Genomic DNA, 15,509 nt, shown 5'->3' on the forward strand with positions numbered 1-15,509 from the left:
CCCCATTTATTTTCAAAATAAAACAAAATAATAAATAAAATAAAATAAAATAAAATAAAATAAAATAAAATAAAATAATGCAGCTGTTATTGCAGAACAAGTTGCCAAAGGCAGCCCAAACCCTTGTCAGGAGAGAGGCTCCAAACCATAATTAGGCCAAAATATCTACAAGGGTGTACATAAACACTCCATGCAGGAAAAGAACAGAGAAAAAAGGGCTGCAACAAAGCACAGCCAGCTACCACAGCAAGGCAGCCCCATTTCAAGCTGCATTTCTGGGTTTATTCATATTGCAAAATTCTGAAGGGACAGGCAGCAGGGCCGCAGCCAAGAGTCACAGAGAAACAATAAATAACAGTGAAATAAGTGGAGGGCAAATTAAAACTGAGTCAGGAGTAAAGTGAACTGAAATCAGTTACTAAATTAAGACTAAAGTTCTATTTTTATTTAATATTTTACTGGTTTCTCATCATTATTTCTCTCTGAAGCTGCAAAAGTTTCTTTTTAAACCGAAAGCAGCAATGCCACGAAGTCCCACGGTTTGATGAGGTGGACTCTTGACTACTCAATCCTCAGGTTTGCAATTAATGCTGTGTGGCACTCAGGGCTCTCCCAGGTGCTGGGTGGCCAAGGCCATGCCCTGGGTGCCACAGGGGGAAGGAACCATGGATGCACCTGGCATCAACGTCCTGATGCCCAACCACTGCTGCCACCCAGGCCAGAGATGGCTGAAATATTTTCTTTTTCTACAAGGCAATTTTGTACTGAGTGACATAAATTCTACTGGTTTATGGTTATGTATTAAATTTTTGTCGGAGGGCAGGGCTTTAAATAATTCTTACTTTTAAACCCCTGATAGTTTAAAGCTTTTCCTCCACATGATGACCAAACCTCTTCTTTAGATGGGAGATGGGCAAGGGAAAAGATAAGACAAGAGTGATTTGAATGGTCAATTTTCAAAGGAAAACGAAAAATGGATCTTCTGAAGAGCCTTGCACTAAAACTTCTTTATCTTTTGGCCAGCTCAGGAATAATCAGTGTAAAAACAGTAAAAACATGAAATTTTGAGGATCAGGAAGGAGCAAGTGCCTTCTTGAGTGCACATCTTCCTTAAGATTAATAACTTTGGGTGAAACAAGCTGAAATGTCCTTTTCAGGGCATAGAACAGAAGACATTGGTGCTGTTTTATGGTGCTGGCACAGCTTAGAAGATGGTTGAGCTTCAAAAGAAGATCCCAGTTGAAATACAGAGTAAAGAAAAGCTCTAAGGTAATGGAAACTCCACATTTCCAGTGTCCCACACATATGAATAGAACCAGAGTCAGTACATTAGACAATTGACTGGCTTTGCTTGAATGCACGCAGGAATAAATGGAAACATCCTTATTTCCTATCCCAAGGGGCAATTATTTCACTGCCTGGTTTTGTGCATTAATAAAAAATAAAAAAAAAAAAAAGAAAGCAAGATTCCATTGTCTGGTAGCTCAAATATCTTCCTATATATGCTGGGTAAGCAGCCCAGCAGCAGAAAGAGGAAAAAAGGCACAGAACTGTGGCATTGCATTCTCTAAACAAGCTCTCACCGTGCCCAGCAGATTTCTGTGTGTAAATACACAAAATCCATAAAAACACCCTTCAGGAGGGCAGCTTGTTTGTGTTTTTCAGTTCTGTTAGTCATCATGTGTCCTGGCTGTGCCTGTGCCTACAGATGGTCCAAAATGCTCATTTCTGAAATGCTACAATGAGTCTAACAAATGCAAAGGCTGGAATTTCACACCTCTTTAGGAGAGAAGGGGACTGGATTGCAACTCAAGCCCAGCTTTTCCTCCCAGTTCAGCACTGACAGGCACTCATGGCTTTGTGCTTCCCTCTCCTTCCTTCTCCCTGCGCACCTCCAGTGGTTTTCCTTTATCCTTTAAAGGGAAAATGAGAAGATAAAAACGATCCATGAGCAAGGTGTTCAGAAATGGTACATTTTGCCTCTTTTACACACCTCTGGGAGAAACAGGGCCATGATGTGACCTGGGCTCTCACCTGACAGCCCAGTGCCACCTTCCTCAAGGGCTGATGGGCTCCTGCAGGGCCAAGGACACACACTGAAGCCCAGGTTTGGGTTCCTTCTTCAGAAAGCACTGGAAAAACAAGCTAAACTTCTCTTCAGGAAGGTTTGTTCAGCTATTTTGCATCTGAGACAGCAAAAATTCCAGCTCCTGCCTCACTCCTGTGGCACAAAGCACTATAAAGAACTTCCTGCCAAACCTAAACTTCCTCAAATCAGTAAAATTCGGCCAAAACCGGAGGGGAGACCTCTCAAATCCCACACCTCATGTTTTTGTGAATATTTGGGGGCAGATTATTGCAATACAGGCAGATACAGCTGGTGGGCTTGGTTTTTATTGAGAGGCAGCCTCGCAGGGTTTGTGTTTGAGCTGCCTTGTTAAGCAGGCAAGATCATGACATCCTAGGAAGGGAGGGAAAAAAAAAAAAGAAAAAGATTCTTGGAGATACATAACGTGTTTAATTGAAACCATTAGCTTTACTGGCAAACAGCTTCATCTTTCTGTTCTGTTAATCCGAACAAAGTGCTGCAATTATGACTCAATACATAATGTCCTCTAGTGCTACTCATGTGCCCCACATTCCCCCAGCAGAGAAAGAAAACAGAGCTGCTCTCAGTTAACAAAACATTCCATGCTTCTAGCCAGAATACTTTTATTATATGGTTATCATATACATCAGAATTATAGTGGGAACATTTACAAATATGTGAAGATAGCTCAGAACCTCCGTTATTCACATACACACTAACTCACACACTCGGATTTTTTTTTTTTTGCATGTCTACTCAGTTACCAGGTGAATGATGCACAAAATTATTGCTTTGTGAACAAACACCTCAGATTAAATCTAATCTTCAGTGGCAAGAATCGAGATTTAAAAAAAAAAAAAAAGTCTTAAATACCCTGTATAACATACCTGTGCATAAACCTAAAGATATGTTTAGCTTACCCATTACCTTTGAAATACTTACCAAAATTAAAATTTGAAACCCATTTATAAAAAAAAGTATTAAAAAGTTCACCATTATTTACAAATCCGATTAAATTACACATAAATAAATATTTACATTCAACACACTGCTTCCCTTAATACACATAAAGCCTCCCTGGAAGTATTTTTTGGCCTTAGTAGGCAAAACAAGTAAAAAAAAAAAAAGTTATGTGCCTATTCTTTCAAGTTTCCCCCCCAAATTTAAAAACAAGACAATATAAATATGTGAATAAAGCTGCAATATCCTTAGACACAGAAAGTGAATTTTCTAAAAGTATTTTCATTTTGAACTAGTCCTCGTTAAAAAAATACCAAGATAATATAAACTGCAGCCAACATTGCTGCAGTTTTTAAAAGCCTGAATATTTCTGTAAAAAATTAGCATGTCAAATGCCATCTGAAGTCTAGTAGGATTTTAGTACTCTATGTTAATCTGAAAATAAAGGAAAAAAAAAAACAAAGTAAAAGAGAAGAACAAAAAAAAAAAAAGAAACTAAACGGATTTAAAAAAACAACCCCACAAAAAATTCTTACTATTTTCAGGTGTTTATAAAAAAATTTTAATGTACATAAATCTCTATACCACTGCTTAATACTGTTTTATTGTTACTGTTGCGTTTCGAGAGAATGAACCCTTGAAATTGGATCAGAGAGCAGAACAGGCTTCCATCTAAAATCTGTCTCTTAAAAACTACACACGAATCTGGTCAGCCACGAGATACTGAGATGTGGAAAAGGAATCTAAATAAATCTCTGTGGATAATTCCATCAACCCCCCCTTTATAGCACCACTGTAACAGCAAAGGATTCCATACACTTGTCCCCGAGTACTTATCTCCAGGTAATTGCTCCACACAACAGGGATACTGCAGCTTTTAGCAACACTTGTCCCACGGATCCAGCAGGAGTGAAGATCCTGAATGATTTTTATTTTCCTCCCCTTTTTCCCCTTGTTTCTTTAAAAAAAAAAAAAAAGAAAAAAAAGAAAGAAAAAAAAATAAAACCACCCAAATCTCTATGTTCCCCCTGGCAAGAAGATGAGAGTCTGTGTAGGAGGAAGGGCAAAGTCTGGTTTTCCTTTCACTTCCTGTGCTTGTCCATTTTGTCAATGGTTTTGTTGGTCTCTGCGGGGCTCTGGTCGCCAGCGTTCATGTAGGATTTGTCTGCTATTTTTAACGCCTCGTTTAGGTAGTTCTGCACGGATGTCATGGCAGCACAGATGGCAGCGCTCCCAAAGCCATGTGTGATCAGGCTGAAATGAGTCAAACAGCCCTGGATGCCAGGGTCCAAGATGGGGCTGGGCCTCGTGTTTCCAAGGGGAGTTCTGTCCTGAGTGAGGAGGTCTGTGAATTCCTTACAGATCTGCCTGCAACACACAAAGGGCTCACGCTTTACACCACAGAAATCAACTGAAATAACAAAGAGATCACAAATAAACTGAAATGACAAAGATCTGCATCGAACATTTGGCATTTGTGGCGGGAACTAGGAGAAATTCAGTGTCTAAATTTAAAACAAAACCAAAAAAATTAGCATCACGTTCAAACGATTAGATTTCCAGGTTTCTGTTTATTAGCACCACTTCCTGATGAACCTTCTGCTGCATCCCCATCACAAAAACAACTCTGCAAAATAAACTCTGCACCTCTGGTGCCTGCCTGGCTGCGCATCATTTGCTCCAGATTTGGAGTGGGGAGTGGGAATTCAGTGCTGGTTTCTCTGAGAACTTTCCCAGCTGGAGCAGCTGAAGAGGAGATTTAATTTAGTTGTGTATATTCCATGTATACGTAGGGAGGCCGAGGCCCTGATCCTGCAAACACTCACACATATGCCTGGCAAAACATGAGTGCTTAATAATGCTCCAGCATATGTTGTTTGCTGCTTGTAAATCTGTCCCCTTGAAGGGATTTCACAGGAGCTGAGCAATCTTAACAGAATCATCACTTTATCAGGATTTCTCAATCACAAACATCTTCCAGGGGATTTTTATTAGTGCCAGTAACAATGCCAATAAGGAAAATACTCAGGAAAAATTAGCAGAATGTTTAAACTATAGGCAAGGGAGACTAGATTTCTAGATGTATAAATTTTTAAGAGAGCTATTATTGTAAAAGATCTTTTTAAAAAGAAGGCTGGATGGATTCAACACCAGGAGTGTGTTTTACACTCCTGTTGTGAGCACAAAGCCAGGGCACCTTTCTCAGCAGTTTAGGCAGGTTTTTGTCAGCTCCTCTGCAGAGTGAGGGTGCTGCCAAAAGCAGGGAATTCCATCCACCCCAAACCAGAAAACGTCCCAGAGCAGAACAAACCAAAGCTCTGCTAAACCTGAGCCTGGGACAGGAGCTCAGCAGGGGAAAGGGGAAAGTTGAGCACTCCAAACCCCAGTTTGAGATAAGCTCAACTCAGCCCAGGGACCTGCTCAGGATGGAGTTTATCACAGGCACAGGGTCTGCAGAACAGCCAGGACAAAGCTCCCCTCCTTCCCCTTCACCCAGGTCTGTGACAGGGATTTATTGAGGCACAGGGACTTTCCACACCTACCAGAGGATGCTTCCAGTGAACTATAAACATCTCCAGCCATGAGAGGGAAAAAGGGACTCTCCAGCAGCTCCTGGGTCCCACGGGAAGCCGGGAGCTGCCAAAGGCAGCTGGGAGCACACGGGGCCTGAGCTTCCCCTTCTCACATCCCAGGGCACACCTGCTCCACATCCTCAGCCCTGCCACACCTAGGGTCACCTTGTCCTTAGGGTCACCTTTGTCCTTAGGGTCACCTTTGTCCTTAGGGCTCTCCTGATGTAGGACTTTCCCTGAAGTTTTTACTGCAGCTGAACAGAACTGGTCTGAACTACTTTAGTTACCTACAGGACTGTTACCCTTATTATTGGTAAAGAATGAAATAAAACTGCTGCTAGAGACACCTTTATCCTTAGGGCTCTCCTGGTGTAGGATTTTTCCTGAAGTTTTTACTGCAGCTGAACAGAACTGGTCCAAACTGCTTCAGTTACCTACAGGATTGTTACCCCTTATTATTGGTTGAGACCGAAATAAAACTGCTGCCACAGCTGAATTCAAACCAAAACCAAATAAAAAGAATTGCTTCATCTTCCTAATTAAAATTACACACAAAAATCCACCAAGCTATCCCCCAGTCGCAGACAGTCAGAGTCAGACAAAAACACGTTCAAAAAGGGGAGAAGAAATAAAATCCCAGCTGAAAGCTTACTTTGCAGCAAGCAGCATGTTCTTCCTGTTTGCCATCTCGTTGCGGCCCATGTGTGGTCTGGTTAAATATTCAGCCACTGCTTTGGAAGGAAATTCTGTCTCACACACGTAGCCAAAGTCACGAGCAAGATGCACAGCTTCACCTGGGTGGGTGAAAGGGAGAGCTTGGTAAATTGTAAAATATCATTTATTGGAAGGAAATCAAGGACATTAAGGGAAAAACGCTGTGGGTTTTGTAAGTGTATTTCTGTTTTGGAAAGCAACACTGTTCTGTCACTTACTACGGTATTTTAATTGATGGATCTGTTTCTTTGTAAGTTTGTATCAAGAAAAAAGATATTTACAGGGTGACTGCTACAAAAAAGAATTCTCTTGCTTTTATACTAGAAAGAAAAAATTCTGTCTCTATCCAGAATAACTGCACAGCAAAGAACACAATTCAGTCAAGATCAAATTGTCCACAGATTTAAAAATATCTGCCAAATAAATCCCACATTATAATAGAAGTTTTCAGTTTAGTATGCTTTTGAAATATTTTTTCATAAGAATTTTCAGACAGAAAACCAAACTGCAAGGTGTATAACCAGGTCACCTTTTTTTTTCATTAAAACAATTTGATCAGGCTTAAGATAAAAGATTGGTGTGATTAGTGCAATGTGCCTGCGTGCATGTGCACACACATCAGCTCTCCAAAACTCCCAGGCAAAGCTTTTAAATGCAAGTTGCTGCATTATAAACAGCAGGAAGGTACTGTTAGATCATTTTTCACTCTTCCCATTTCAGTTGCTGCTTGTATTCCTATTAAATTGTGCCACTACCAGGAGCTGCTTGAAACAGGAACACCAAATGTAAACCACACACACACATAATATATATATATATACACACACCCTTCAGGTCAGCTTCACTGACAGAGGGTCCACAGAGCATGGCCCACATTAAAGGGGCTCCAGTTTCCTAGCAGGAAGCCCCAAGCTATAAATCTCACTTTATAAGCTTGTTTATTAGCAAAGCTTCTGAGGACACCGCTGGGGTAGGGCAGGACTGCACTCGGCTGCCCCAGAGTCCCCAGGTTTCCCAACAAGATCCCAAACCCACTGGTGCCAGGAGTTTCACCCCTTTTGCCTCGCCCCTGTGAAACCCAAAACATCCCTCAAGAGACAGAGTGGGCAAAGGTGCCTGTGGCCCATCCTGGCAGGCAGGAATTGTGCATCCCTGCAGTGCCTGGGTTTGGGTGAGAGAGCCCCTCCGAGGCAGCTCAGCCCTTCCTGGGGTGCCTCAACATCCCCACCACGCTCACTTCAAAACAAACAAAAAGCCCACACTACTTTCAGGGACTTTCTAACCTTCCCATGCTTTGCCTAGAGGATAAAAGCTGCACACAAGGGGAGAAAGTTTATTTTTAAGACACACTCGGGACTGACCTTCCACCAAAGATGTCAATAGTGTCACATTTGCAGCTTTCCTTCTGCCAGCAGGAAGATTCAAGCCAATTTTATCCAGTTTTTCCCTTAATGATCTGCCACCATTTTTAGATTTGGCTCTGTAATTAAAGAGGAAAAAAAATGGCCTTATTTATCTTCAAGGAACACTTCTTTTTAAGATGAGAAATTCCAGTTACTGACATTCAATAGGGTTCTACTGGGGTGGGGAGAAGATAAAAAACAGGCTCTTTTCAAGTGACCTACTTTTTAAATGCTCTACTAAAATCCAGCCAGGATGAAACACAGCAGGTCAAAATCAAAATATTTCAAAGTGCACCACTGAAACCAACAGTTGTAGAACGATCACAAGCCAAATTAAGTGTATGCAGAAAAGGATGTGGAAAATGTCCTTGTAATGATTAATCAGGATCATGAGATTTAATAAAAAAAAAAATCATTCCACAGGGTTTTGGGAATCAGAGACAGCTCCACGTGCTGGTTTTGAGACAAAACCCTCAGCTCTAAACAGAGAATGAGAATTGCTGTCAGAGCTGTTAATAGCACTTCTCCAGAGGCAGCAGAAGTGCAAAGAAGTTTTATTTCCAAAGCCCATTAGGATTCAGCGTCGTCGTTGGGCTGCTCAAAAATCAGGAGCTGGCTGAGAGGCTCTGGGGCTGTGCTGGTGTGGCTGCTCACACACAGCAAAACAAGAATAATACAAACACACACAGCAAAACAAGAATAATACAAACACAGCAAAACAAGAATAATACAAACACGGGGAGGGGAGGCTGGCAGGGCAGGGAGGGTCGGTCCAACCTTCCACACAAGGGAAACACAAACGGGGCACAAGGGGGAGGCTGGCAGGGCAGGGAGGGTCCGTCCTACCTTCGCAGGACTCCTCCTAGCAGGGAGGCATTGAGACACTCCGGGGGCGAGAGCCGCCTCTGCACCTCTGCCACTGTCACTTTGTACTTGGACGTGGAGCTGAGCAGGGACAGGCGGCCCGGCACGGAGCAGAACACCTCGTTGGGGTTGATCACCACCCCGATTAACCCATCCTTCTGGCAGGGCAGGCTCAGAGCGCTGTTCTTCGTTAGGGAGATGGGACCTGAGGGTGGAGAAGGGAAAGCAGGGATTTTATAAAAGGGGGAAATAAATAGGAAGTGGCAAGTGAGTTGTCTTTCTGTACAAACAAGCCGGGAGAGGGGATTTTGTTTGGTGTTAAATGCTCACGTCATTGGGCCCCCATGCCCAGCATCCATCCACCCAAAGGGCCCCAAAACTATTCCTGACCGGCTGGATTTTGCCACTGGATTGCCAGGAGCTGCCGAACACAACCAAGAACGCTTCTGAAGGCACACAAAGCCCACACCAGCAGGCTGCAAGGTAGCAAAGCCGTGCTCACAAAACCTCCATGCTCCAACAGACTCCAAATTAGCATCCTCCAGCTACTGCCAAAACTCTTCCCAAGCCAGGGCAGGGAGAAACCTCCCGGCTCCTGCTGGGATTCATCTTCCACCTCGCACACGCAGATTTGAGAAACCGCCTTTGGAATTTAATCCCAACAAATTCCTACCAGAGAGCAGCACAACAGGGAGGGACGCAGCCCAGGGGAGAACCGAAAGTAAGGAGCTGCTCCTCGTTAAGAGCTTCAGCCTTTAGGTGAGGAGGGACAACAAAGGCTTTGGAAGGAGCAAACCACAGCTCCGGCTTTTCCATCCCCTCGCGAATCCGCCCGGTTCACCCAGCGCTGCTGCTGAAAGGGTTAAAGAGCCGAGGTCGGCCCCGCTCCCGGAGGGGGAAGATTTGTCAGTGGTGCATCTGACAGCAAAATTATTCTCCCATGAGCTAAAGGCAGCAATCAGCGCTCTGACACACACTTCTGCTTTTCCTCAGTTAGGTATTTGTTTGAAGTCTTCAGAGGAAACTTCTGATTTTTTTTTTTTTTTAGCACAAATTTGTTTAAAAACAAAAGCAAGGAAAAAACCGTAAATTACTGTAAATTAAGTCAATACGTCTTCCTCCTTCCTCAGAACCTCGGCTACAAACCAATTTCGATTAAGATAAAGCCAAACAGTCTTCTGCCAGCGAACTCAGTCTTTTCTCAAAACTTGTAAAGAGGTTAAAAAAATTGAGGGGAAAAAAACCAACTATCTTCGACTGCTATCAGCAACAAAAAAACTTCAAACAAACAAACAAAAGAAAAGCCCCGTGTCACTTTACACACGCGTACTTCAGGAAAGATTAAAATCATTTCAAGATCCTGGTTCCGATTAAAGCCATAACACAAGAGCACACGAGGGGGGACAGCCGCGGGTGTCCCCGGGGGAGTCTCACACCCCAGGGCAGTTCGTCCCCACCGCCACCTTCCCTCGGACAGCATCAGAAAAATCCAGCGACAAAGCGTGGAGTAAAAACTCCTCCGCCCTCCCGATCCCAAAGGATCGTTCTTGATAAAAATAATAGGGCGTCACTTCACCGGTGCGTCATGAAACTTTTAACTATTGACAAGGGAAAGTAGAACTGCGGTGCCACCTTACTGACCTTTTCTAATGACTGTCTGGTCATGCATTAGTAAGTGTTGATCTTCCACATTCTGGAAAGAGAAAGGGGGAGAAAGTTTCGCACCTGGAAGAGCCGAGAGGGAAAAACCCGGCGGCTTTAGGGAAACCCATCCCCTCCCCGCGCACCCGCACCCCGAGGGGCGAAGGGGACAAAATGCGGATTTCTCCGCATGGATGGAGATGGGATGTGCAGAAGGACACGGGGCCTGTCCCGCTTTGCCGAGGGGGTGTCCGGGCTCTCCTTACCTGCACCTCCTCCATCTGGTGGGCCATGTCGTGCAGGCCCAGGTTATCGGCCAGCGCCGAGGCGTCCAGCCCGTGCCCGTGGGGCAGCAGCAGCTCGGAGCGCCGGAAAGTCTCGCGGCGGCTGCCGGCAGAGCCGCTCTCCAGCGCCGAGAGGTGCGGCACCAGCCCGGGGCGGCCGTGCGGGGCCAGCCCCGCCGGCTCCTGGCTCTGCCGGTTCGGCCAAGCGCTCTGCTGCTGGCTGGGCGGCGGCGGCGGCGGCTGGTGCAGGGGGTTGATGGAGAAGGGGTCCCCTAGGTGCGAGTAGGGGTCGCTGGACTGGGAGTAAGGCAGCGGCTGGTACGGCGGGGGGAAGTAGGGCGGCTGGAAGTCGGAGGCGCCCGAGTGCGAGAGCGGCGGGGCCGGGCTGTACAGGTGCTGGCTGACGGCGGAGAGGTGCGGCAGCCGCGGGTTCCCGTTGCTGCTGCCATCGTGCCGGTCCTGGAAAGCACACAGGGGTGGGGGACAGCGGGGTGGCCGTCAGCGGGCTCGGGGGACACGGCGGCCGCGGGCGGTGGCGCTTGGGAAGGAGAGAGGAGAGAGGAGAGCGAGAGCCGCCCCGCTCCTGCCCAGGAGTTTGGTGTTTTTAAGGCACTTCGCGGAAGAAATCAGCCCCGCTCCCAGGAAGAGGTTACAAAGCAGTTCTCGCTGCTCTCCTCATCGCAACCACACCGGACCAACCCTTCTCCCGCTTGTGCGAGTCAGCAGAAGAATCATTAAAATCACAAAAATTCAAATCAGAGACGCAGCCGCGTTTCCGCCGCGCTGCCTCGGCTGGGCAGGAGGCGGCGGAGGCGGGGTGGGGGCTGCGGAGCGATGGGGACCCCCGGCACTGCCGTCCTTCCCACCCCGAGGGGCGCCCGGGCCGGGGCTCCCGGCTCTGCCCGCCGGGAGGGAGCGCGGCGCTGCCTCCAGCCGTGCCATCGCCGCTTCTGCCCCCATTTCCAATCTCAGCGCTCGGAGCTGAAATGTCTACATTGAGCTGATCCAGGGATTTAGCAGCTTCTGGCTTCACGGTCATTAAAATAACAGGGCTAGTTAATAAGAGGTGAATGGGGTCCCAATGGAGCGTGAAGCGGGGACTGCGGCTAATCTGTAGGAGCCGAGCAGGCGGACCAGCGGAGCCGGGGGGGGCACGGGGGACACAGACGAGTTCGGAGAGATCAAAACCCGGGAGCACCTCGCGGCGGGTTTTGGTGGGAGCTGCTCCCGGGGAGGAGAAACGTGCGAGGGAAGGGTTCGCCCTGCCCGGCTCAGCAGCTGCTGCCTGCCGGCCCCTCCGCATCCCGCCCAGCGCGGTGCGCTCCCACAGCCCCGCGGCGCCGGGGTCCCGCCGCTCCCGCATGGATGCTCCCTGCTCCATGCGGGATGCGAGCTCGGTTCTCCCAGCTGGGGCCCATTTAATTCGAGAGTTCAAAAGACTCCGTAAAGAAAAAAAATTACAAAAATTATAAAAAATACGAAAATAAAAATTCGCACTTCCAAAGGAAAACGAAAAAAGAAAAAAACGCCAAGCGGGCTGTTGGGGCAGGGAGCGCTGCCGCTCCGGCGGGGAGGCGGCGGGGCTGGCAGCGAGCGGGGCCCGGGGGCGGCGGAGCCCCGCGCTGCCCCGCGCAGCACCCCCGTCCCCCGGCGGCCACCCCTCCCCGCAGCCTCTCACCTCGCAGTCCTCTTCGTACTTGACATTATCTGCTAGTTTCCACAACATGGCGTCCAGCGTCCGGACCAGGTGCGCGGTGCCGCCAACAGAACAGCTCGGCCCCCGCCACGGGCGGTAAATCCACGCCGGCGCTGGGCAAGAGCAGCGGCCCCCCGGACGGAGCTCAGTTGGCAGGCATGAAGGCAGCTGACGGACTAACCCTGCGCGCTTGTGGTCACTCGGGCTTTTTTTCCCCTGCCCAGACGCCCTTAATGGCAATAGGATTATCCTAACTCCTCCCCAGGGATGGCTCGGGCGCCGCGGCCGCCAGCCACTCAGGAGGGAGCGCGCAGCCCCAAGCCACTCCTTCCGCGGCCGCGGAGGGCGGGCGGGCAGCGCGGAGCCCGGGCCCCTCCGCCGCCCCTCCTCGGGGTGCGGGGCCGCTGCCCCGCGGGGAGGGACGGGGGCACGCGTGGGCAGCCCGGGCTGGCCGCAGCTGCCCCGCGCTGAGCGGGTTTGGGGCGCTGTGCGAGCAGGGCCGGGTGCTCCCCGCTCCTCCACGCGTGGATGGGCTCTGCCGAAGCCCACAGTGCGCCGCCCCCACGGCCGGCGGGGGTTTTGGGTGAAATAAACTCGGGAAAAGTCCTGGTAGCGAAAGCGAGAAAGTCCGAGCGCAGCCGGGGTTTCATTTGCATAATTGTCAAGAGTTTGAATTACTGATTACAACTTGTAAGCTACCAATGTTTAAGGTATAATTTACTTAATGATCCGACAACATTATTGCAGTGGTGTCGAACCCCCGGTAGGTAAAGCAGCCCTGATTCAGCGTCCCCGATCCGGGGCTCTGTGAATTGTGCGACTGGTTCCTCGCATCGGCTTCTTTTTATTTTAATTTTTTTTTACTTTTTTTTTTTTTTTAACGAAAATCCCGTCTGTCTAATCTTTTCGCGCAAACTCGGGGCTGGGGAAGCAGGTGGGAGGTGAGACAGGCATTTTCGGACGCCGTGAGCACACTTTCATCTAAGCTTAGAAAATACTTCCCTGCCAAATTGCTACCTTTCTGCAGGCATTTGATCTATGCAGTTATGTGTGTCAGACAAAATGAACATCGTTTTCAAAAGCAACGACTTCTCCCAGTGTTTTAAGGTGCATCCGGATCGCTGCTCATTTACATGAGAGGAGCAAGTGTTTGTTTATTGTGGCAGAGACAAAAGCTGACCCTGGGCAGTGCTGGCTGCGGAGATCTCGGCTATCAGTGCCGGGGACGAGCCGCCCGAGAGCTGCTATTAAAGGCCCGAGATAGACCCACGTCTCCAGATTTAACCAGCTCACACTTCACTCACTTTTCCCCCCCTTAAAGATCTGGGAAGAAAAATAACAAGAGCGCTAATTAAAATTAAAAAAAAAAAATCCAAACACCATAAACCCCTCCATGAGACTAAATGAATGATCTAAAAATAAACCCGAGGAGGACGGGGGTGCTGGAAGTAACTGTTGGAGGTGTTATCTGCCTTATCTACCACGCAGGTGCTGATTTGCAGCAGTTGCATTAAGCCCGTCATCATCAGCGACTCCACATTATCATTTTTGGTGGAGTCTCTATTTATTTTTATTTTTTTTAACGACGGTGTTTTTCTTCCAGGGATGTTTCTTTGAAATGCAGTTCGCGACGATTATTAGCGAGTGTGCTTGCGCTGCTCCTGGCGTCATTAAGACTAGGAATCTAAATAATAAAATACAGGGGGAGCTTGAAGTTCATTTGTATTAAAGGGACAAGATGGATTTAGAAAGAAACGAGGAAGGGAACCGTCGAGCTTCCCTGGTTTGGGATCAGCTCTTCTTCCTTCCAAAGGAGAATCGTAACAACTTCGGTTATTTTTATTATAACCTCAGAAGCCAGATTTTGTTTCTGCTCAGAAATGTCACACTGAGAAACGAGCACGATTTTGTCATTCTGTGGGATTGTCAGTGCCTGAACACCTTCGTTTTGGTGGCCAAAATCACGAAGATGAATTCGCGTTATTTATTGTGTATCTAGGAATAAAATTTATAAATAGAAGCGTGGAAGAGGATGAGGGACATATAAAAAATTACCTAAACAAAGCGACCGAAATAAACCCTTGGCTTCCTAAACAGAAGCCGAGAGAGCAGAGAGGAGGCTGAACGCGACCGAGTTTGAGAGAAACTTTCCCGCACACCCCCTTGCTCCTCGCTCTGCGCTCGCAGCCGCTGCCAGGGGCCGGCGCGGGCTCCGGGACCCGCGGGGAGCACCAGGAGAAGAGAATGGAAGGGAAAAGAAGGGAAGGAAGGCAGGGAGGGAAGGGAAGGCAGGGCAGGAGCGGGCACTGCCCGGCAGGTGATGGATGCTGGCCCTGCCCGGGTGCGGCTGCCCAGGGATGCTGCGGTGCGGGCACACGGCGGCTCAGCTGCTCCGCTCCTCTGGGCGGGCTCGGGGAGCGATAACGCTCCTGGGGCCGCTCCCTCTGGGCACGGTGCGTTCCCGGAGCGGTGCCGTTCCCGGAGCGGTGCCGTTCCGCAGCGCTCCGCGCCTCGCTCAGAGCCCGGCTCAGTCCCCGCGGAGCTCAGCCGCAGCCGCGCCCGCACAAACGCTCCGCTCCCAGCGCACTCCGGGGATGCTCAGGCAGCCGGGGCTGCTGCAGGGACACAGAACCGCCCCGGACACGCCTCTGAGACTGGGGCAGAGCAGGGTCCGAGCAGCAGCCGGGCAGGGAGGTGGGTGCTGACAGGTGGCGGCTTTTATTTACTTATTAAAAATAATAATAAATAAGTATTTTAAAATTGGTGCTCTAACTCCGGGGACATCCCCCGATTCCGAGCAGAAGGGGTGCCTTGCTCCGTGGGGGATTGGTTCCCTTTTTGACGAGGCTGCAGTTTCCCGTGGGGAGCACGAAGCACCCCCGGGCGTGAACACGCTTCGGGAGGGGAGCCAGAGCCCACTGCTGCGCCTCTGTCACACGCTGTAGTTTTCCTATTTGGCAGCAATTAAAAGAGAGCGTGGGGATGCTAATTAGTTACATCCTTCTTCCTCTGAAAAAATTATTTAAACACGCACATATCTGTATTGTTAATGAGGCTGCAGCAACCTGTCCGGATTGTCGCCTGGGCTCCTGCAGAGCCGCACAAAGGCAGCGGCGGCCCCGCGGCCCCGGGACACTGCGCGGGTTGGGGCGCGGATCCCCCCGGAGGGGCAGGACCCCCGCCCGCAGCCCAGGGCCGGGGCAGAGCCGCGGGGCCGGCACGGCTCCCGGGGGGCTCCGGGGGTGCCCGGGACCGGGGCCGCGGTACGAAGGTGCCGGGCGATGC

General features: G+C 48.8%; 1 protein-coding gene across 1 annotated transcript; it reads right to left on the reverse strand.

Annotated features, from left to right (window-relative positions):
- Positions 1–4,014: 4,014 nt before the first annotated feature.
- Positions 4,015–12,415, reverse strand: TFAP2C (transcription factor AP-2 gamma). The gene is made up of 7 exons (XM_054644549.2): positions 12,207–12,415; positions 10,511–10,987; positions 10,245–10,296; positions 8,586–8,808; positions 7,698–7,816; positions 6,275–6,416; positions 4,015–4,417 (listed from the first exon to the last, which is right to left on the reverse strand). Exons 1-7 carry the CDS (start codon positions 12,252–12,254, stop codon positions 4,132–4,134), a joined length of 1,347 nt encoding a protein of 448 aa, XP_054500524.1. The 5' UTR covers positions 12,255–12,415; the 3' UTR covers positions 4,015–4,131.
- Positions 12,416–15,509: the final 3,094 nt, after the last annotated feature.

Source organism: Agelaius phoeniceus, chromosome 17, assembly GCF_051311805.1.
Source record: "Agelaius phoeniceus isolate bAgePho1 chromosome 17, bAgePho1.hap1, whole genome shotgun sequence".
NCBI classification, from domain to species: domain Eukaryota; kingdom Metazoa; phylum Chordata; class Aves; order Passeriformes; family Icteridae; genus Agelaius; species Agelaius phoeniceus.

Bases quoted from the DNA above. Each gene is read 5' to 3' on its own strand.
- TFAP2C (XM_054644549.2), bottom strand. From the start codon at position 12,254: ATGTTGTGGAAACTAGCAGATAATGTCAAGTACGAAGAGGACTGCGAG. The intron at 10,988-12,206 runs GTGAGAGGCTGC...TGTGCTTTCCAG, and splicing joins AGTACGAAGAGGACTGCGAG to GACCGGCACGATGGCAGCAG. The intron at 10,297-10,510 runs GTAAGGAGAGCC...TTCTCTTTCCAG, and splicing joins ACCAGATGGAGGAGGTGCAG to AATGTGGAAGATCAACACTT.